At 43.3% G+C, this 21,569-nt stretch overlaps 1 protein-coding gene across 4 annotated transcripts in view; it reads right to left on the reverse strand.

The window, feature by feature from the left end:
- Nucleotides 1-16,041, reverse strand: part of lrp8 (low density lipoprotein receptor-related protein 8, apolipoprotein e receptor) — a 57,797-nt gene extending 41,756 nt beyond the window's left edge. For 2 of the 4 annotated variants that reach the window (XM_088393819.1, XM_088393817.1), the window contains exons 1-2: nt 15,727-16,041; nt 14,947-15,072 (exon numbers count right to left, since the gene is read on the reverse strand). In XM_088393819.1, the coding sequence (XP_088249945.1) occupies nt 14,947-15,072; nt 15,727-15,793 (193 nt within the window). In that variant the 5' untranslated portion in view covers nt 15,794-16,041. The remainder of the gene's footprint in view (nt 1-14,946; nt 15,073-15,726) is intronic. The other 2 variants (XM_088393818.1, XM_088393816.1) reach the window with 1 other exon arrangement.
- Nucleotides 16,042-21,569: the final 5,528 nt, after the last annotated feature.

A 21,569-nucleotide genomic window follows, 5' to 3' on the forward strand; every position in this document is an offset into this window, starting at 1 on the left:
AAGAGGTGAATCCACAGAGAATGATCACGCAATTGGATAGCTGAGCTTGCTAAGTTGAAATAGCACGATAGAGCTGTACACTCATTTGTCTTTTATCCGGCGCTCTTACAAAACATCTATCAACATTTTTATGTTAAGTGCCTCCCTCACCTCATTTACAATGTAAATGTGAAATGATGGGGAAAAAAATCTAGGATGTGGAAGAAAGGAAAAAGTAATATACACGTCTCTATCAGAGGTGGAAATGAACAGAGGCAGCATTATCTGACAGCAAAACAGATGAGCCGTCAGCAACCTTTATGAGTGTGTGAAGAAATGAGCAGAGACAGCCATGGATGCTGCTGCTGTTGCTGCTGTTGCTGCTGCCGCCTCTTTATGTGTCTCGGAGGAGAAGGGAAGGGAAGGGAAGGGAAGGGAAGGAGGTGTGAGAACAAAAGCGAGCGAGCCGATCATGATGGGATGCATGCTAGAGAGGGGTGCAGGTATCCTCGCAAAAGCAATTTGTTTTTCATCAAGATTAGCGAGCGATAGCCGCCGCTCTCCTTTCCCTTCAGCCAAATTTCAACTCCAATGAAAAGAAACAGTTAGAGGCAAACAGGTAGATGGCAGTGATCTACTTTATTCTAATTCGCTGGCAAGATTACAGACAACATCAAAAGAAAAAAAGTGTGCTCGCAAAAAATAACCATAAATACAAGCGAGATTCATATGGGTACATTAGTACAATCCAAAATAGGCATCGTATGAGACAATTAGGCAGGAATTTGCCTCAGCCTAAGAGCACCAAAAGTGCCTCAACAAATTGTAATTATACACAGTGGGAGCTGAAAGCATGGAGGCAATTACCACTTGCACATGCTAATTTGAAATTATTAAATGTCATCAATAATGCATTGACTGAGTGTTGGTATTACAAAGTTTCATAACTGTTCTGTGCACAACTCATGAATAATGCAGAAAGCGTTGTAATGGCCTCTTACTGCCAAGGAGCAAAAGTAACACACACACAACACATACCAACTGGGAAGGTCAAAGAAAACAAAAAGCTTCCAAGACTGATTGTGATCATGCTTTCATTTCATTTCACGTTATAGAGCTAGCTACATGGGAGCAATTTTTCTTGGCCATCATGGCAAATCAAGGGGAAGTGAAATTTAGTGAGGAGGGCAGAGCATGATCTTGGACTTTCATCCAAAAGAACATCAAGTGTGCTCTCTTTCTGGGGGTCTCAGTGTCATCCATTACCTCCAGATAGGACAAATGGCATCATCTTAAATATTGAACGTAAGAGCATTTTTTCCGTCATTGCTTTGGCTAACTAAATTCTATTGCGTTTTATTACGCGTGAGATTTGATGCAGAACCGAATCCATTTATTGTAGGCATCTCGGCTACGCTTATGACAACCTAAGGCCAAAACACAAGGGCACACAGGGACGCATTGATCATTCCAGTCATTTTTTTTATGGATCGGCGATTACGCGGCATACACTATTTCTTCGGGCGAAAGCAGACTAAGCGGAAAAACGATATACCCAGTATAAATGGGAACTTTTTTTTATGGATAATCCAAAGAGAGAACACGGCACTAAGCATTTTAAAAGAGCGGGCGGGACAAAGGAAGTTTCTGTGTTTCATCTGGCACTGCAGTATCTATCTTATCATCCCTGGTGAACTTGTATTGAGGTCAAGAAGAAGAAGCAGGATGGAGGCAGAAATGGGAGAAGAATAATGCCGTGTTGAAGCAACAAAGAGATTGAGAAAGTCAAGAAATAAGCCACTCATACGTACTGTGGCACTGGCTACCATTTCCACCTCCCTTGCTGTGATTCCTGGGAAAGCAATGCTGTAAGCTCAAAATGGTGTTTTGATTGAAGCCAATTTATATGTAGTGCTGCTGCTGACCAAAGCACTATAGAATAAAAAGGATCACATTTCTTTGTTGGCCTCACACAACTAACCTTGTTAGGCATTGCGCTGCATCTGCTGCTGTAACTACTGTAGAAGCTTCGCTTTGTGGCCGGCCGGCCGGCCGACTGGCCAGACAGACAACAAGATGAAAATATGCAAATGTTTAAAAGGCTGCCTCTAATGAATCCATGCCCGGGTGACTGAATATTATCATATTTGCCATCAAGGGATAAGCGAGTGCTTATTCCGACCGCCGCTTTGTGAGAAAAGATCCGAAAAGGTAGCAAGAGTCACAATTACGGCATCAAGGCTTGAAATGAGCCCATGACAATTTGCAAATTCGCATCTCACGCAACGAAAAGCAAAATTGAGAATATCTTTTCGGTTTTTCCCGTGACTGAACCACGCAGACGGCCGCAAAACAGAAGGCTGAAGATATTCTTCAAAGAAAATAGGATCGTGAAGGTAGAATACTTTTCACTGATAACACATATAATACGCTTAGTATATTTATCATGAGGAACATTTGGATTGATGGAGATTTTTCACAATGACAAAAACGCTATAACAAAAGAAAAACAATGTATACGTACGTATATAAATATATACAGGCGAATGAACCTTGACAAGCCAAAGGTAACAAGGCAGAGATGGAAAGTGGGATCACGCAATGTGCTTTCACATGAGATCTGGAGAACAGCACTGGCAGCTCTTGTGATTCAACTAATAGTGGCTGGGGTTCACTTCAAGGAACAAATACGTAGAGGCCCGCAGCAAAGGCTTTTTCTCGCAGAGAAAATGGATGGGAGTCAAGAAAAAGAAAAGGAAAAGTAACAAGGCAGAAGTGCATCAAAATCACTTCCGCTCCATCAGCTGCTCACACCCCGTGTCACTCGACAGGATGGCTCATTATTGCAGACCACACCTTGGTCATTGGAGCAGGGATAAGAGAAGTGGTGAGGTGAAGAACCATACCGACTGCTGGAACCCCGTCCGTCATAATCAGCCCCTCATCGTTTCAAGCCAAAGCAAAAGTGCTTCTTCAGCCTTATTTGAACTGCGCTTCTGATATTCTAGTCCATCACTGCTATCACGGTCCTTCATGGTTATTTTCACCACGCTTCCGTCATCTCATATGGAAATTTAAACGGATTCAACTCATGGGTGTCATTGAACTTTCATTAAAACATTCAAATGGCAAGTTCATATTTGTGAGCCCTACAGTAGGCTACGGCTGATTTGAAGCCATGGAATTTTCTCACCTATAATTAATGGAAATTTATTGCAGATGCAGGCATGCCAACACACGCACACACACACTTTCTTTGGGGAATCCAAATACTTTAATGATCTCTCACGCTTACCATCTATTTCTACGCTCATACATTGTATGCCTTTAAATGACGCTTTATTCAAATTCATTAGTTATAGTAGCAGATGTTGTGACATCTCTATTCAATACAAGAGTTTGAATTGAAAGTAAAACTGCTTATTTCTTTCATACATTATTACTAACTTGTTTTTTTCTTGTTGAGTTGTGCTGGATTGACACGGCAGCTTAGGGGAAATCTATATTCCAAGGAGACACAGACATGAATGGCTCTCATTTGAATGTTGCTCAACATGCTTTTTGTCATTTGGCGGGGTTTCCAGCCATCTCGTGATCATATTTGTGTTTGCTTACACCTGTCTGTCATTTCAGGCTTAATTAGATCCACGGATGCTGGCGCACATAACATATTCACGCCGTTGACGGAATACTAATCACTGGCACAGAAGATGAAGGGCACTGGGAGCCAAACTATTGCCAAATCATAGTAAAGCAGTTGCAGAAGCATTCTTACTGGATCTTACTGGATAGATGAGGTCCAAACAAAAGTATCTTGCTAAATTTAGGCAAGCAGATTGACTTGTGCATATTGATGATTTCTCACTTAGCATACAAAGGCATCTGCTTTCGATCTCAGCTTGACCTTTCCGACTTTGGCGGTAGCAAGAAATCTGCCAATATGTCAAAGACTGGCTGTTATTCTTTGCAGACTGCAATGATAAGAAAGGCCTAAAATGCCTCCCTGTCCAAATGTATAGACATTGCCCTGGAAAGTAGCAAGACTTTTGTGTTTTTCCCCATACGTTTCCACCAGCTATTGAGAAATGGCACGTTGTTATGGCAAATACATGTCGAATGGATTCATTCAAGACAAAGGATGAGAAGAGTCGCAGGGCAATCATATTAGGCAGCAGTTCAAAATGACTGAGAAAGCCAACAATTTGAACGCAAACGCAATAAAAGCTATTCACCGTCGTTCGGATTTTTAAAGCCCTATTAAATGTCATACCTGGAAATGCTGGCGTATAATGACTTTGTGCATTACAATAATGTATGCTTTCAAAATGTAGCCAAGGTGTGCGAGATAATCATCCTGACAAATTGATGGAGCGCTAAAACTGATAGCATATTTTCACAGAACTGATATTTCACTTGTGTTTGTCAAATACAATAGAATGAAGTCAATAAAAGGAAGCAATAAAAGATACGTTTTATATATTGCTTTCACTTGATCACCATGTCATTTCTTAATTAGGAGCTAATGTACAAGAGCAGTAAAAGCAACAATGAGGAACCATTTGCTTGGTCTCCCACTCAGCCCCAAAATGTGTGCGCAGGGAAGAGGGACCAACGTCACCATATCTACAAACAGCGAGCGTCATGGATGGCAAACAGCTTTGATATCAGAGGCTCAAGAAATGATGCAAAGAAGGTCAAATGAGGATGGCGAGGTCAAAGGACTGACTGCTGTGTCAAGCGTTCAAACGGAGGTCAAAATGTATTATCTGCATGACTGGAACTTCAAATGTTATTGGGCAGGAGACTGCTGTGAAATACGGGTGCAATCGAGCACATAGACTAACATTGCTTTGAATAGGATCACTCAACTTTTCACTTCGAGAGAAAAAATACGTCATAAAGGAAAGCGACAAACTCAGCCGAAATCTCCTAAGTGAATAATGGCCATCCTCGTACCTTTTAGAGCCTTAACAGCAGCTACAGACTGTATTTTCTATAAATGTCTCAAATGACCTTGGCTTTCGAGCTTGTTGAAGCTTTTCTACCTTTTGAATCAAAAGCTTTTCAAAATCCCATACTTTAGCACGGCTTGCGCATGACGTAATCCTCCATTCAAACTTTGTTTTTTGTTTTTTTTTACGTAGCCTTGAATAGCCTAAGAAATGTAGACACACATGACCATACACAGAAAATAGAAAATCTACAGGGGTTTCTGCAAACTCCTGAAAATGACGGCTCAGCTGACCCGTTAGAGGGTGCTGTTTACGGTGGATGCCAAAAATCCATTACCCAATTTCAAGCCAAGGATTAATGAAAGGATGTAAACTGACATGAGATTGGAGAATGATAATCCCTTCAAAACGGTAACCCATGTTGGTGTGAATGTGGCACGGCAGATTAACAACCATTGTTGACTTCCATATCCAATAATCCTCAACGTGAAGCATTCTATTCCTGTCGCACTACAAGTGTCACATTTCTATCAATCCGTAGATAGAAACTCACACTTTCGATGACATTACGACTGAGCTGAAGAACAGTCCGGATTTGGTTGTGTTGCTTCGCAAAGGGTCAAAATCAAATAAAGATGTGATGACATGCGAGAAACCCGCATCGGAACGGAAACCGTGCTCCGGTCCCAAGGTACCGTTTGCATGTTGCATGTGCCAGGCACACCTTTCTCTCCAGGTCCTAAGGCCTCATTGAGATGGATGGCAGACAATGAGCCTCATTCCAAAAGACTTAAATTAGCATGAAACGCAGGACGACCTTCATTAAGAACCTGTGGGTTGCGGGGAGCGATAAGGCTCCAGCCAGGGACCAGACAAGCCAAGCATCCATCTTACACAATGAGAAAGCACACTGTGACACCGCGTAGATTAACGCTAAATGAAAGCCAAATCAGAGCGAGAAGCTGCACGCTAGGATCGAGACAAAACAGTGGAGATAAGCAAAGGATGAAGAGGAAAGTCACTCTGAAGGAAAAAAAAAAACATTTGACATGGGCGAGCGAGGGCTGCGTGTCAAAAGAATATGAAAGTAGAGGAATGCACAGTAGACAATAGGCATGAACAAAGGCTGAAACATTCAAATGCATCCATATACAGTATGGAATGTGCCCATGCCACAAGCCTAAAAATTCGTAGCCTCTTTTGTGGAATCCTACTCATAAGAAAACAGAACGGCATTGGTCTAAGTTACATCTGAGCTCTGACCCTTATGTACAGTTTGTCAACAGGAAAATGTGCATGACATTTCGGAAAATCATGACCAGTTGTTTAATGTAGTGAGCAATCTCCCCTTCGCTCGCTTAGATTAGGGGGGAGATTTAATAATGAGCAACATGATCCGGCTGTAGTGAGCAGCAAGAGTATTTACTGGACAAGTAAAACAATGGTGAGAAGGTAAACATGAATTGCAATAGGAATTTAAGATGATGCCCCCCCCCCACCCCCCTGGGTCTCACGCACAAGGGGGTAATCGTCCATTTCCCCTTCATCGCTCTGAGCATGACACTGGGAGCATTTTAAAATTGCGTGTGTATGTTTGTGGCTGGAAATCCCTCTCCATGTGTCCATGTGACAGATGGGCTCTCATAGCAAAAGTTCAAATCTGGTGCTAGGGGAGAGAAGGACTTTTGGATGTGGTAACCTTCACATGTTCTAATCAAGTCTTCCATGCAAGTACGTAGTATATGGGCTGGGTGAAGGCCCAACCAAAGCTGGCCAAAACAACAGCACAAGATTGTGCAAATGCTTTTTATTTGTAACGTAATTACCGGAGCAGTTAAGTCCAGATTGAGCTGCTTGTAAATTTGAAATGAATATACAAATTGTGAAGAGAGAGCGAGGAAAGAGAGGACAGATGGTACTCGCATAAGGGGTGGGACGATACAAACGGACACGCTCAGCTGTGGAGCTTCTGCTCACCTTTTTTGTCTGGGTTCTAGATTTAGAGCAAAGCAAAGCAAATGGATGCTTTGCATAATTTACAATAAGAAAAGTGAGCAAGAAATGGATGTATGTCTTTGCGTAACGTGATTACAAACTGCACTGGAGCTGCACTGCACTATGTGACCTGAGAAAAGACATTTGGGCCTTGTTGAAGTTCGCCCGAGTCCACCACTCACATATGGTAGCGCACAAAACTAACAAGTGTGCAGGTAAAGAGCACTTGAAACTTGTGCTATTCATTTCAAACATCAAAGCCAGGACTGAAAGGTATGAAAATTTTGACGCAGTGACAAAAACGGGATTGCGAATCAGCCAATAAGTGGCTTGCGGACGTGACAGGCACTAATGTTCCAGTACAATTTGGTGCGGCCTCTGATTGAGTGAAGTACCAACATCAATGTCAATTGGTCACGTCTCAAATGTACTTTGTAGACTTCTTGCTCACTCACTCTCTCTCTCACTGGACACAAGCTTTCTTTTCCCGTACACTTATTTCATTTTCATAATCAGTCCTTGTGGGATGTATGCAAAATGCTTCCTGCTGCATTTATGGTGCTACAATCCAAAAGTTTGCACACGCAAGTGCCATGGTCAATTTGCCCTTCCAATAACCCCGTCGCTCAATGACATGCTGATTGCGCTCTTTTTTTACCCTCAGCTCCAACTGGCCACATTCTTTTGTTGCCCTTCTGGCGTTCATTCTTTCTGTTCTCCCTCTCGCTCGTTCGCTTTCATCTTTCCCTTGGTGTTTCTCCCGGCTTCTGAAGTTATGCCACATTCTGCCGATGAAGAAGAAGGAGAATGAAGGGATGAATCTGGGTCACAGGAGGCCATGCATTTCAAGGCTCTACTCCACAAGTAAAAAGGAAATTGATCTCTGGCTGGCCTCCTCTCCTATTCGCTTTAGGACCGGCCTGGACTCTCTCCCTCGCTCTCGCTCTCACTCTCGCTCTCGCTCTCTTTCTCTCTGACACGCACACACACAGCCATGGGTGAGTCCATGGAAACAGGGTTCATCTGCCGCACTTTTCCAAAGCAGCAGGTGCAGCCATGCTGAGCTGCAGCATCATGCAGTCAAACAGCGGGATTCATCCCCTTCCAGCTCTGTTTATGTGTGAAAGAATTTTCCCGCTCCATTGTCACAGTGCATGCATGGCTAACGTAGACCGCTACAAGACACAAACGCTGCAACACAAAGTAAATAACTACATTTTCCTTGTTCACAATTTACCACTCCTACATATAGTCATATTCACAATTGTTTTTTTGCTTTTTTTTTTTTACAAGTAGCGCAACTTGAGTCAATTTACCGGTCACACCAAAGACCATGTTGTCAAAATTAAAAAAATCTCCCTCCCTTGTGCTGGAACTTGATCACGGAGTGCAGTCTGGAAAAGTGTCGACAGTTTGTCAATAAGAACATCTCAACAGACACGGTTTTCTGACACACTGCAGAATACAATCAGCGTCTCAATGAGTCTGTCCACACTTGACTTATTCATATCGTCCTATTCCGACCTAGTATGAATGTACTATAAGGTAAAAAAAAATCAAATAAATCTCTTATCAATATTAAAGCTCATTTGCAGGCTGTAAAAGCCACGTTTTGCTCTATTCAACACGTTTCTCCTGATATTTGTATTATAATCAAGAGTCCGGTCCGGAAATGCATTACAATCCCAGCTTGCATTGCTCGGATGAGTGAGAGCGAGAGAGAGAGAGAGAGCGAGAGGCCTCCTATTGAGGTGTCACTACTTCCAAACATTGTAGCTATACATCCAATGACACGGGTCAAGGGCAATGCTAATCAGAGAGCACAAAAAGGGACTTCTTGCTGAAAACAACTTAGGAAGTGAAATAGTCCGAAAGTAGACGTTGGTTAGAAAAGACCAGGAAATCAAACAACTATTCACTTACGTAGATATTCTTAAATACACGAGAGATTGGAATGCACAAGAAAAAAGAAATAATAAGAAGAAGAATCACTGTGATCTCATTTTCTGTTGACAGCAGGTGGCTAAATGGCAGGTACGACCCCTCTAAGAAAAAGAAAAAATGCCACCCCCCCTTAAAACTTCTGGGTTAAAAAAAATCTGTTGGGTGGGTTGTTTTGACCCAACTTTCTGGGGCGGTCCAATTGTCATTTTCATTTCAATTTTCAATTTGCATTTGAAAAGGTGCAAGCAGTGTCATTTGTCTTTAAAATGTTGACACCTCTGTAACCCAATTAGCATGTTCCTTGGGGTCACAGAGAAGGATTTTTTTTATTTTTTTTTTTTACTTGACTTGAAATGCGTATTTGATTTTGTCTTCTGTCTGCCCATCCCGCTGCAGCTGTCGTGGTGACAAAATGAAAGGCTTTTCTTCAAGTTCACGTGCTTTTGTAGTTGGGCGGTGGCATGTTAACAAAGCAGACACAAGAGTGAAAGCAAGGCTCCGCCGCAACTTCCATGTTCATTTCTTCTTGCAGGCGGAGGCAAAAGAGACTCAAGTGAAGTGATGACTGAATTTTGTAAAATCATATTCATACACACACACACTCACACAACTAAAATGGACTCCAACCAAATGTTGTAATATATTACCACCTGCTGGTCTTTTTGAGTCCCTTTTTGTGAACCCGGAAGTTGTGGCCGTAGTTCAAGAACGGACATGGAATAATTAATTAGCAGCCCGCTCATTACTCGAGTAATCGATGGAATAATAGGTAGTACAAGTTATTCTAAAAAGATTCATTTGTAACAGCACTAATTACATTTCAATGAGTTAACCTTGACCCCATATGACGTGTACATGTGTTCAAATTGATTTGTTCTGTCCATAGGTGGGAGGATATTGGATTCATGTACAAGCCTCCTCAGTTTGTTTTGTAAAGCCTTAAAGCTTCTCTCCATCTTGTCAGCAGGTACTCTGCTTACAATAATCTGTGAGCAAACAAAAAGGCAAATTCTTGTCAAAAGGTACGTGTACACCAAACACTAGCTTCTACTTTTAAGATCATGGTGTTTGTGAAGAGTTTCATTGAAATGGATTGTATTTGTTGATTGAAATGAATCCAACTGAACCCATGTTTTGTCCTTGGCCAGGAAAGGAAACACAGCAGTGGGGAAAAAAAGAGGTGAATAAAATCAATGTGCAAATCAGGGAATAGTCATTTCAAATAAAAATCCCCCTTCTAAGATTGATCCCAAAAAATCTAAGACATGTAGAACGTCATCGTGGCGTCAAGCCAGTACACGGGTATTAAGAGTGATGTTTTATCCAACGGGATCCTTAGCCGATTTCGCGTCACTCCTCAGCTAAATTTGCCGGACAGAACGGAGCACGCTCCAAAATCAGATTAAAGCAAATGTAAATAACATAACTGAGAGATACGTACATCGGGGTATATTTGGTTAATCTGAGCTGCAGATTAATGCCATGATACTGCGTCAGACAGATGGGGTGGGGTGGGGTGGGGGCTCGGGGGTCAGGAGTAGCTCACAATCATAAAAAGGCAATGACAAATTTCAAAGCATGCACATGTGATCTGTTGAACTCAAGCAATTTGTAGAGTCTTCTAAATTGAAAGGGGACAAATGATGGAAAATGAACTTTTCATTGCTTGTATACACACACACACACACACACACACACACACACACTTTGGTCTCTGGAGTTTCTGTTCACCCATCAAGTGTGAAATTAAGCAACGGAAAAGAAATCTGCGCTGCCACATACGCAACTCTGCACAGTAATTGACGAGTGTAATTTGGCGGCATCGGCCGGCCGGTCGGCCGGCTCCAAAAGGAAAAGTAGAATGCCTGCTGTCTTTGCAAGGGCTGATCACAGTTACTTGTTTGGATACAGGGCGTTAACTGCTAAGTGTACCCCCCTTGGCTCCGCCTTTAGTTGTCATGGTGACAAAATGTATACTTTCCACCGGCCCAGCAGTGGCTATGTGAGGAAGGATGGGGGATGGCGGACTTGCATGAGGCAGGGCGCCCGAGGCAAGGCAAGGCAAGGCAAGGCAAGGCAAGGCAAGGCAAGGCAAGGCAAGGCAAGGCAAGGCAAGGCAAGGCAAGGCAAGGCAAGGCAAGGCAAGGCAAGGCAAGGCAAGGCAAGGCAAGGCAAGGCAAGGCAAGGCAAGGCAAGGCAAGGCAAGGCAAGGCAAGGCAAGAATATGCTGCGCAGTGCCCTTCAATTCATGACGCCCGTGTTAAATGAGCAAAATGCGCATCCCAAACATATCACCATACCTCTGGACTGTTTTGAACTTCCATCTCCTTCAATTCAAGTCTCACGTGAGTGACCGACCTTAGTAGGTCATTAATTGATTGTATTCCGGCTACGATAGCTTCATTAAGCAGTCGGCGGGCGACCCCCTGCTTTTGCGCTTGTGAGAGATAAGCACTTGCTGAAAATAAACCTTCTTGGCCATAAAGAAAGGGGCTAGCTAACCTTGATTACCAGTGCTATGAAAAGAGCAGAGCAATCATGACACATACGTACGTACGTACCCGGTTCACATTAGCTTTAACCCGCTTCCATCCATACCGTACTATATGACCACAGTACATCGGACTGGGTTTCTCCAGCTCCTTTTTGTTTGGTCCGAATGGCAGCGGCTGCGATTCGAGCTTGCTTCCTATTGCTTGCTTTCCTGACAGCAACCGAGACTTTGGCAAAAGGCAGACACGGATTTATCCTCATCTATCTTGATATCTGTCACGGTCCGTCATTGGTGGCATGGACATGACATCTTTCATCTTTGTTCCTGGTCGCTGTGAGATGTTCACCTACCAAGAGCATTTTTTTTCTCAAATGCCCAACTTTCCAAAATCGTATGTTTTTTTCTGTACGTACAATCAAATTGAACTTCCTTGAAATCAATGTCTGCATGTTTATTCTTTTTGGGGGGATGTACAAGAAGAAATATGAAGGGTTTCTCAGAATAGTCTGGATGTGTTCATTTAACCCCAAATTAGAAAGCACCAAGGGGCATTTGAACGTATCGCAACATGACATTAGCCCCCCCCACACACACACACACCGAGCTCATAGTTGATATGAATGCCACAAATCTATCCTCATCTACCCACAAAACAAAGGTAGGACACAGATGTGTAACAGATGCAAATTGGCCTTCAAATGGAGCAAGAGAGCACCGATACACTGAGAGAGACAGAATGGCCCTAGGCCAGCACTGACCTCAGCTAAAATTACCTCAGTGCTGCTTTGCTCTCGTGCACCCAACACTTATTCAGTCAGCATCCTCAATACTGTTGCTTGATAGTGTGGGAGGGATACTGGCTTTGGCAAGAGGGACTCTCTCACACACTGTGGGCTTCTCATCTGACAAAATGCTCATAGCATTTGGCAAACAGATGATCACATTTGATTCATATCACTCATATTCTACAGTAATGTCTTGACATACTGTATGAATGAATGAATGGCAACGGGATTTAGCCACTATAAATAAATAAATAAAAAAATCAATGTTTTCTTCCAAGAAAATTCTCAATCGGCGCACGTGTACGTGTACATGTGACAGAGACGACACCCCACGACTCGCACGCTTAAATGCAGAGCGGTAGCGTGAAATGTGTTGTGATGTCCCCTCCATGGGAAAGTGCTGTATGACTGCTGAAGAGACGCTGCCCCCCTTTGACCTGCCCAGCTTCATTGTCATGCGCTTGCACACATTCACGTACCACTAATCAGTGCGCGCACACGCACACTCACACAAACAATTAAATATGATCTCAAAATAATCAATTAAATCAATCATGATCAATATTCAACAGTTCCTTAGTTATTTAAAGAGTAAGGCAAATTGAAAGCTAACATAGCTGATGACTGTGGCACAAGGATTAGGCATATTTAAATCCACTTAAATCTGCTGTCGAAATGATAAGGCCTCTTTTTTCTGTATTCTCCAACTGAAATATAGGTCATACAGAGGAGAGGAGAGGAGAGGAACGTTGCCATGTGTTCACAAATGTTGAGCGCTACTGCCTGCCTACGTTCACAACAAAGAAAGCACACACATTCTCAAAAAGCCCCACGACGTACGGACGCACGCACGCACGCACGCTCAACGGCGCTTTGCTGTCGTTTCCCTGGGCAACAAGAGCGGAATCTACCGTGTTGAGAATGGAGCTGGAGGAGAAAGAGGAGAGCATGATGGAAAGCACACATGGCATCCCAATCTTCAGCAAGCATCTGCGCGAGAAGTCCGAGATGCTACACAAAAGTACATACTTGCCATAGCATTAAGTAGACCTGAAAAATACAGTTAAAACCACTTGAATGGAAATTTAACAAAATAAGAATGCTTTGTTTAAATCCATGTCGATGTCATGTCACTAAGGTCACATTATTGGGGGGGGGGGGGGGGGTGGTCAATGTATGCCTCCAGAAAACAATGCAGTGTAATGCAGTGCTACTTTTGAAGCACACTTTATATTCTCAGGAATTTACTGCAACCGGTTTTGGAAGTTGAATTGCATTCAGTGGAGCTAGTGAAGCCTATCTTAGAATTGGGAAACCCTTCCTTCATACAGCTCAATTTGATGGGCTGTGCGCATGCAACATGATCACCCAGTAAAGGCAATGAGAGACATTGTATTGTACATTTTGATTTTGTTTTTTTCAATTTGGCACCAGGACCATTCTTCCAAATTACATCCGCATTAGCCCTGCTTGAAATCATCCTGTTCCTTCTGATCTGAACTGATTCAATCATTTCCCTTTTTGGCTGAGACTTCCTTGCCGGTGAGATTAGGTGGCATCGCAGGGAGGGTGCCCAGTGGTGACATCTGTTGGAAGAGCTGGCACAGCGCCATCACTCTGGCTACTGGATTTATCCTTGACCGAGCTATCAGCTGATGCTCATTCTGTGCCTAGTCTCCCTCTGCCCTTTGGCGCAGCTTTACTGGCCCACGGGAAGCGCAAAAATGTTGGCTGAAGCAATCAGGGGACTAAAGAGTGCAAAGCAAGTACAAATAAGAACGCGGTACACAACACAAGTGCATAGATCAAATGTTCATTCAAAGTGAGAGAGTGAAAGATGAGCACTCGTGCAAAATAGCAAATATTTGTCTTTATGGTTCAGCCGATATCTTTCTCCCAATGTAATCAGATTCATTCTAAATCTGACAACACATTGCAGGCTAGTGCAAACAAGACACTGAATAATCCCAATCAGTCTCTCTTTGAAAATGGCACAGCGATCGTCATGGGAAAGTCGTACAACGTTCAGGACCAGCGACCGTCGTGGCAGACAAGTGATGAATCAACTCATTCAAGCAATTAGTGCCATGACACATTCAGAAGCCATAATTACTCGGCTGGTTGTCCATGCAATTTGTTAAAGGCATTCAGAAGCAGTATGAGGGAAAATGAACGTGCTTTGGGGGTTTTGCCCTCACTTTTTCTTGGACATTTGATCCAACAATGACCATTCCATGGTTTTCTGTATTTCATTATTGTCAGCAGACCTTGTGACCTTGAAAACAAAATCCAGCCACTTTCAGTACATCCACATCTTTAAGCAGTAATAGTTGCATTCATAAAAGCTCAATTCTTCATCAGACAGTCTAACGGCATACATATATTACTTGAATTGCATTTGTAATCCTAGTTCAGGAAATAATTGCAGTGACAACGGTCATGCATAGCAGCTGAAAGATAAAGAGTCGTCTAATGTATGTATGGTTTTCCCCATGTGAGCTATCAGAGGGCAAAAGCCACGGGAGAAAAGAGAGTCCGAATTAGGGAAATTCCTGCGGCCATATGACCTTTTGTCTTGGCTTGTGCAAGTCCTGCACACTGATATCGAAATGAGATTCCAAAGGGGCCCAGCGAGTAAAGTAGCTTATTTTCAGCACGCATATCATCACCAAGACACCACTTGACAGCAAAATCCTTGCACGAGTGTCATTTGAAATTGTCGGGAAGACTTGTCAATGATGAATGTCGGTAACGTACACAGCCAACAACATTCTTGCCACGAGGACGCACTACTTACGACAGTTCTCCTCGTCACTGTTGTCCGAGCAGTCGTCATCGTCGTCGCATCTCCAAAGGGTTGGGATGCACCTGCCGTTGTTGCACTTGAACTGGCCGGCTTCACACTGTGATTCGGTATGAATTCCTGGGTTGGAAGGAAACAAAGAGTCAGTCATCAGCTTCCTATTATTTGGAAGCAGAATGCTTGTCACAGTGACAAAGGAAAATGAAAAGGCTCATTGCAAATAATGATTTGCTTCACTTTAATGAAGATGTCATGTTTTCACATCTCCTTTTGAATATCTTCTCGTGCGGTCTCAAGTTTTAGTTTCGGGTCTTATTGACACCATTTATTTCACTGCACTAATATCTCGGACTAATTTGTCCTTTTTGTTTGAGCAGACTACGTTTGCCCGGAAAGAGTTTGGACCCCACATTTTGTGGCTCGGCAAAGAGACAAAACATAGATTGCAGCCAGCCAGGCAGGCAGGCAGGCAGGCAGGCAGGCAGGCAGGCAAGCAGGGAGGCAGGCAGGCAGCCCATAGTGCCCACTGACAGCCATCGTGCATGCCCTGCATGAACAACACGTGCAGCCAGTATTCGTGGAGGCTCCACCTGCCCTCCGGCACATTGTCACCTTGTGTCACCGCTGTGGTTCCGTTTATTATGTGCGCGCGTGTGATGGTGCCAAGTCTTTCCCAAAACACGGGGATCGGATCGGTCGTCTTGCAGTGCGTGATCCCACTCAGTGGCTCGCTCGCTCAGTCGCTGGCTCCCGATGAGGCAAAGCGTCGCTTACCTTTCGCGCACCGGAGCTCCATAAGCAGCAAATGGAAGAGTAGGAGCTTGCAGAATTCTTGCCACATCTTTAAGTCCTTCGATTGATCATGCAATGGAAAGCCCGCCGAGTGACCCTGCAAAGATGTCGCTGTGTCTCGATCAGTAAATGTGTGTGATCCGCTGGGCTCGACTCGACTCGATTCGGTTCCCTTCTTTCTCTGCCTGCGCGTCCGCCGTCCGTCGGCTGCCGTTTGAATGCGTGACGTTTGTGGGCGGGATAGCTGAGCCCGAGCCGGCTGTGTGCTAATTGGCAGTTCGTTTAAAAACCAGCTTGGGAGGTCCTACCTGCTGCCACTGCTGAGTCACGATGACAAAGAAAGACGCATCTCGGATTGGATGAAGACAATCGCTATCTTACGCGCGTCTCGCTCCACTCCAAAGTTGCATGGGATCCACATACAAGTTAAATGTTTCTCAATCATCGCTCACAAATAAACTAGTGGCATGGGGGAAAAGTGAAAACTACACGCAAAAGAGAAAAAAAACTTCACACCGAAATATGACAATTGACACCTGTCTTGCAGCATTCATAGGAAAGACAGAACATTTGCAAGTTATTCAAGCTTTAAGAAAAAGGGATGCTGTACAGCTGCCAAGACTCGTGCAGTCAGTCAAATGACTTATTTAGATGCGCAGTGAATAAAAAGTAGGATATGAACTATATGATCTCTGCACTGCAGCACTAAGCAGTTGGAAGCAATCGGTGGTTGCTTGCAGGTCAGCTGCAGCTTAACATGGCCCATGGTTTTCAAATCACCTCAGCACATGAATAATACATGGACTGTAACTTTTGTGCAACCAAAATATTTCAATTGCAATTGCTTCAATCAGAAAGTTTTTGGTGTCAAAATAGATATGAATGAACTTTTTTGAAAATGCTGCTATAATTGGCGAATTTCAGTCCAATGACGATTGTTTCTTGCGTGGGATGCAGACAGCTGGTATTGGCCTGCATCCCCTCCCCTTGAACTTGAGCGCAATATGATTCATGCAGGCAAAAGTACCACAAATGTATCCCGTGTCATCTCTCATCCATCAAGCCCAGAGGAATACAGCATTTGTGCGTTGCCCTGCAGTAGCAATGAGCTCCAAATAAGAAGGTGAACTAGAGCAGAAGGGCAAGTTCGCTCTGCACACTCTGTTGACAACAAACAGACAGACAGACAGACTGCAGGTTTCCAATTCAAATGTGGCACATTTTCATACAACAAATTTTGTCTCGAGAATCCACATCAGAAGAATCACACAGCTACAATAATAATATTCATAACTGGCAGGGAAATTAGAAATGACTAGCCTGGATTTACATCTCAGACTTTCCAGCTGAGCCTCAATACTGAGCGCATGCACATGTGCTACCCCGAAACTAATGTTGCCATTCTGTTCAGCTATAATGTCAAGCCTTCCAATATACTATTTCCCCCCTTTTGCAGATCAATGTAATAAATTGTCATAGTTAAGTTTTGACCTTTAACATACAAGCCATGCGCATCTTGTGAATGCATGTGACTTCCTCCCTGTGTCATCAGCGTGACCTTTATATGTGACCATTCATTTGTGTTAGGCCATCCTTTGAATGATGCTAGACAAAGCTCATCTGACAGAACTGCTAACCAAGTGAGGTTTAAGAGCGGAGCAAGAAAATTGCACTTGCACTCATCCTATTTCCACACTCAACTGTTTCAGATTTTTTTCTTTTTCCCTTCCCGGACGTCAGTGCTGAAATGGTGTTCATCGGTCATCCCTCCCTCCCGCGCTTCCGAAACCATATTGCAATGCATCTTGGCTGCAGGACACTGAGCGAGTCCGACTTGATACCTTCAGAGCTTTAAAGTGATTACTTTCCCACTCTTGTCTCTTTATCTGCCTCTATTTGTCTCTGTTCTCGTTTAGTTCTTTCTCTCTCTCGTCTGCTTCAGGCACGTGACTTGGTGTGTAGTGTTGATAGGAAAAGGCAACACATCTGGTGGTCAGCAAATGATCTATCTTTCCTGCAGAGCGTTTCTCCGTGTAAGTAGTGTATTGGCACAGCGCTTGTGCGCAGCTCTGCCATTACAGCTTGTGACCCAAAAAGCAGGATTCCACGATTGAGGTCTTGTCGATAGCTGGCTCGGTGCCCGCTGCAGGGGCAAAATGCACTGTATCAAATGGCCACCTCATTAGCAACATATTTAAAAACGGATTTACAGAAGCATGTGATATCATTTTGGATGGGAATTGAAATCAAACACGACTGTAATGTCGTCATTTTCTGACAGCCAACTCCTACGGAAAGAGGTTTTCAGTTTTCAGCTTTAAGGAGACATAATTACCACACGCAGCCTAGAAATAATATCTCGCCACATAAACCCCATGTATAATTCAAAAGTCAAAAATTCCTCATGCTCTAGTAATCTGGTTAAATAATTTGGGATTACATAGCCAGCGTTAGGGCCATGGCAGATCCCTGCCCTCCGTTGTGTGGTACATACAAAGGGCATTTGAGACCTCCCTCCATGTACGGCTAATCTCGCAGTGGCTTCAGCAATGAACACAAGAATGGTTTCATAGGATCTGGAATTGTGTGTTAACAGCTAATAGGAATGTTGATTCCGCCCGCCTGATATGCGACATTGACTCAGGCGCTTTAATGAGGAAGCGCACCGTGATGAGTCGTTAAAAGCCAAAGGCTCTATTTTCTAATTTGCCATGTCAAACAAATTCCACATGAATGACATTTTTTTTTGGTCATATTCATGGAGTGAAACACAACTGCAAAAGCTGCCACTATCGCTTTTTTCCTCTTCACTTTTCATCAAGTCTAAATCCGAGTGAATTGTCTCATTTTTCCAATGGTTTCCCCATCACAGAGACAAATGTTCAGGGTACAAATATCAGGGTACAGAAAGCAGCGTTGCTTCTTCCCATTTGGAGGATTTCGATATTCTCGAGGTAACCAGGAGACGGAAGGAAAGTGAGAAAAGAGAGAGGCTGCTACAGGTAGGATCGAAAGGACACAAAGCAGCCAGCAAGCTGGGCAGGGCAGAACAGAGCAGAGCAGAGCAGGGCGGGGCACTCCTCAACCTTGCCATCCCCTGGGACACTGGCCAGACGTATTGAAGGGAGAAGCCAGATCATTGCGCAGAAAAGGGTGAAAGGTCACAGCAGGGAGCAGTCTTACACAAGCAGAGAATAGCACCTTATAACACAAGGCTCGAGAAAATATATATATACATATATTTTATAATCACTTGCCGTTTGTTATTGTGATTATTATTATCAGGGTAGGACACAAGCCCCACTGGAATTCCTCACATACAAATGTACGCAGGACACATGGGATGAAGCCATATTTGATTTTGGGCTGAACATAGCATTCAAAGAACTTAATATCTATGTTCCTACTTTCATTATTTAGAAATAGGGAGAAGTTCAAAAAGGCCATTTTTTTCCTGAGCAGTATCATCATCCCACAGCATTCACATTCAGCAGCTTCATGATAACTGTATGAATTGGAATGAACAATGCGTGTTACACTGACTAACGCATGCTCAGTCAGCACTGCTCACTCATTCTCTCTCGCTCTCTCTCTCTCTCTCTCTCTCACACCTCCACTATTCCCCATAGGGCCGATCATAACATTATCCAGCGCAAAAGCAAAATATCCTCATCTAAATGCTAATCATAAACGGCATTTCCAATTATTTTCTCACTGTGTCTAATTTCCATTCTATGTGTCTTTCCCCTTACTCAACTCTCAACAGTTTATTAATTATTTGGAAAGTGCAGACACCAAACGTGTTCAAAAACACAGTGGATGAGCCATTTGTTACTCAACGGGGATTGGAACGGAAAGCTGCAACACGTTAATGAAGTGACATGCAAAGTAGGCTATAGGGCCGACCTGGCCGCCCCCACTATTTCAATGGAATTAAGAGGATGAAGACTGAAAATTAAGATCACTTCTAATCCTTCTGTCAAAGCAGTAAACAGCTCAGCAGCCAGACATAAGCAAGAACAAACTTGTTTACGTAAGGGGAAAAAAGATTCCGTGCTCACTTTCAAATAGATGCCGTACGTATATTTGATCATCATTTGCTGGAAATATCATTCTTCAGATATGGCTATAAGATTGTTGAATGAAGAACTTTCCGATCATGAATTTCAATGTTGACGTACGTACGTCCGTCCGTCCACATTTTGTGTGTGGACGTACGTCTAGGTTGAAGGGAGGGATTAGCTCTGAGCCTCACTTGGTGTTAGTGCTACAACTACAAGCAGTTGGTGTTCTTCACAGGGGTGCTAAAAGAATCTTCCTTAGGGATTAGTGTAAGGATTTAGACAGCAAGAATGAGGTTGTGCTTTATTCTTCTGCTGAAACCATCCATTGCTATTTGATAGGGGTCTGCATTGACCACCACATGTTGCCACTACAAATTAGGTCAAGTACAGCTTTGGCTAGATAGCCTTGGTCATCTCTTAAACCCTCTTGAGGAGTGGGCATGCTGGAAGAAAGATGTCTCCTATCTATTTACCCTCCTTGTCGTCTTTTAAACTTGACATTGGGTTAAGGACAGCCCGAAAAGGCAACGGGGCTTCTGGTGAGCATCTCGGGCGGGGGAAGCAGTGCACCCATGGGATGCTGCTGACCTCAACTTGGGACATTGTGAGTAGGTGGGTAGATGACCTCTAAGAGCAATTCCAGCAACATTGATCAAACAGAGCTCGCTGACTCTTGGGCACCTTTTCAACAAGGGGAACCGGAGGGTGTCCTCCAACTACAAAGTACAAAACAGAAACCGTCCTGCGCGGCTATTCCAAAAAACCACATCTGCTTCTATACAAACTTACATCAAGAGCAATTTTGCAGGTTGAACAGCAACTTCACCATGTGTCCCTTCAACAACATATGTTCCCTTTCTTCACTGAATGGTTTGTCGCCGCAAGACAGATTATTTTGGTTTGGAAAAACCCAGGCCATATGGTGTTTGCAAAGTGGAGAGAATCCCCAAAACACACAACATGGCAAGGTGGAGGAGAGGGGGGCAAGCTAGACTCTTTGTGGAAACAAAACGATGAGCACATTTAGAATATATGGCCAAATATGTATGACAGTAGGAATATTAACGACGTTCTGAAAAAGCACCCGCCTTGGCCCTGTCTTATGCCTCCAGTTCAATTTTGAATTTCCATTTGTACACTTGTCAGTGGGATCAAATTGGCCAATCAGAGACTGCGGAGACCCAAGGTTGATCTCTAAGTCAGTCATGTTAAGTGAGCAAGTTCATGAATACATTTTTGACGGGAACGGACGGAATGCCCATCTTAGGTTTTCAAAACTCAGCACTGAAATTGTGCAAAGGCGCTGCCTTTTTGAGGACGACAATTGAGTGCTCAGATGTGATTGCTTACGGTATCTAGCGAGCATGATGCAAATGACTGAAAGGGGCCAATGTTTCCGCTAATACAAACAAGTCAACTAACACCGTGTGTGTGTGTGTGTGGGTACTGTATTGCAGTGTTTCCCACTCACTGAAACACCACTTCTTTTATGCATGTTTTCTCCAAGCTAACGGCTAACTTTATTGCATGAAGGGATGCGCCGTTATGCAACAACGGGGAGATTATGCTTCTCTTTGGGTCATCTTGATTTTAGAACACTTGTAGTTTTTAAATAATGTGTATGCATATATACGCCTAAATATTGTTATCCAATATATGAACTGCAATTTCACATTGGATTGCTGGTTTGAAATTTACTTTTATTATTATTATTATTATTATTATTATTATTTTAATAAACATTTATGTTAAAACTTGCCT

This window comes from Syngnathus floridae, chromosome 13 (assembly GCF_059516105.1).
Source record: "Syngnathus floridae isolate MCC-2025c chromosome 13, RoL_Sflo_1.0, whole genome shotgun sequence".
Taxonomy (NCBI): Eukaryota; Metazoa; Chordata; class Actinopteri; order Syngnathiformes; family Syngnathidae; genus Syngnathus; species Syngnathus floridae.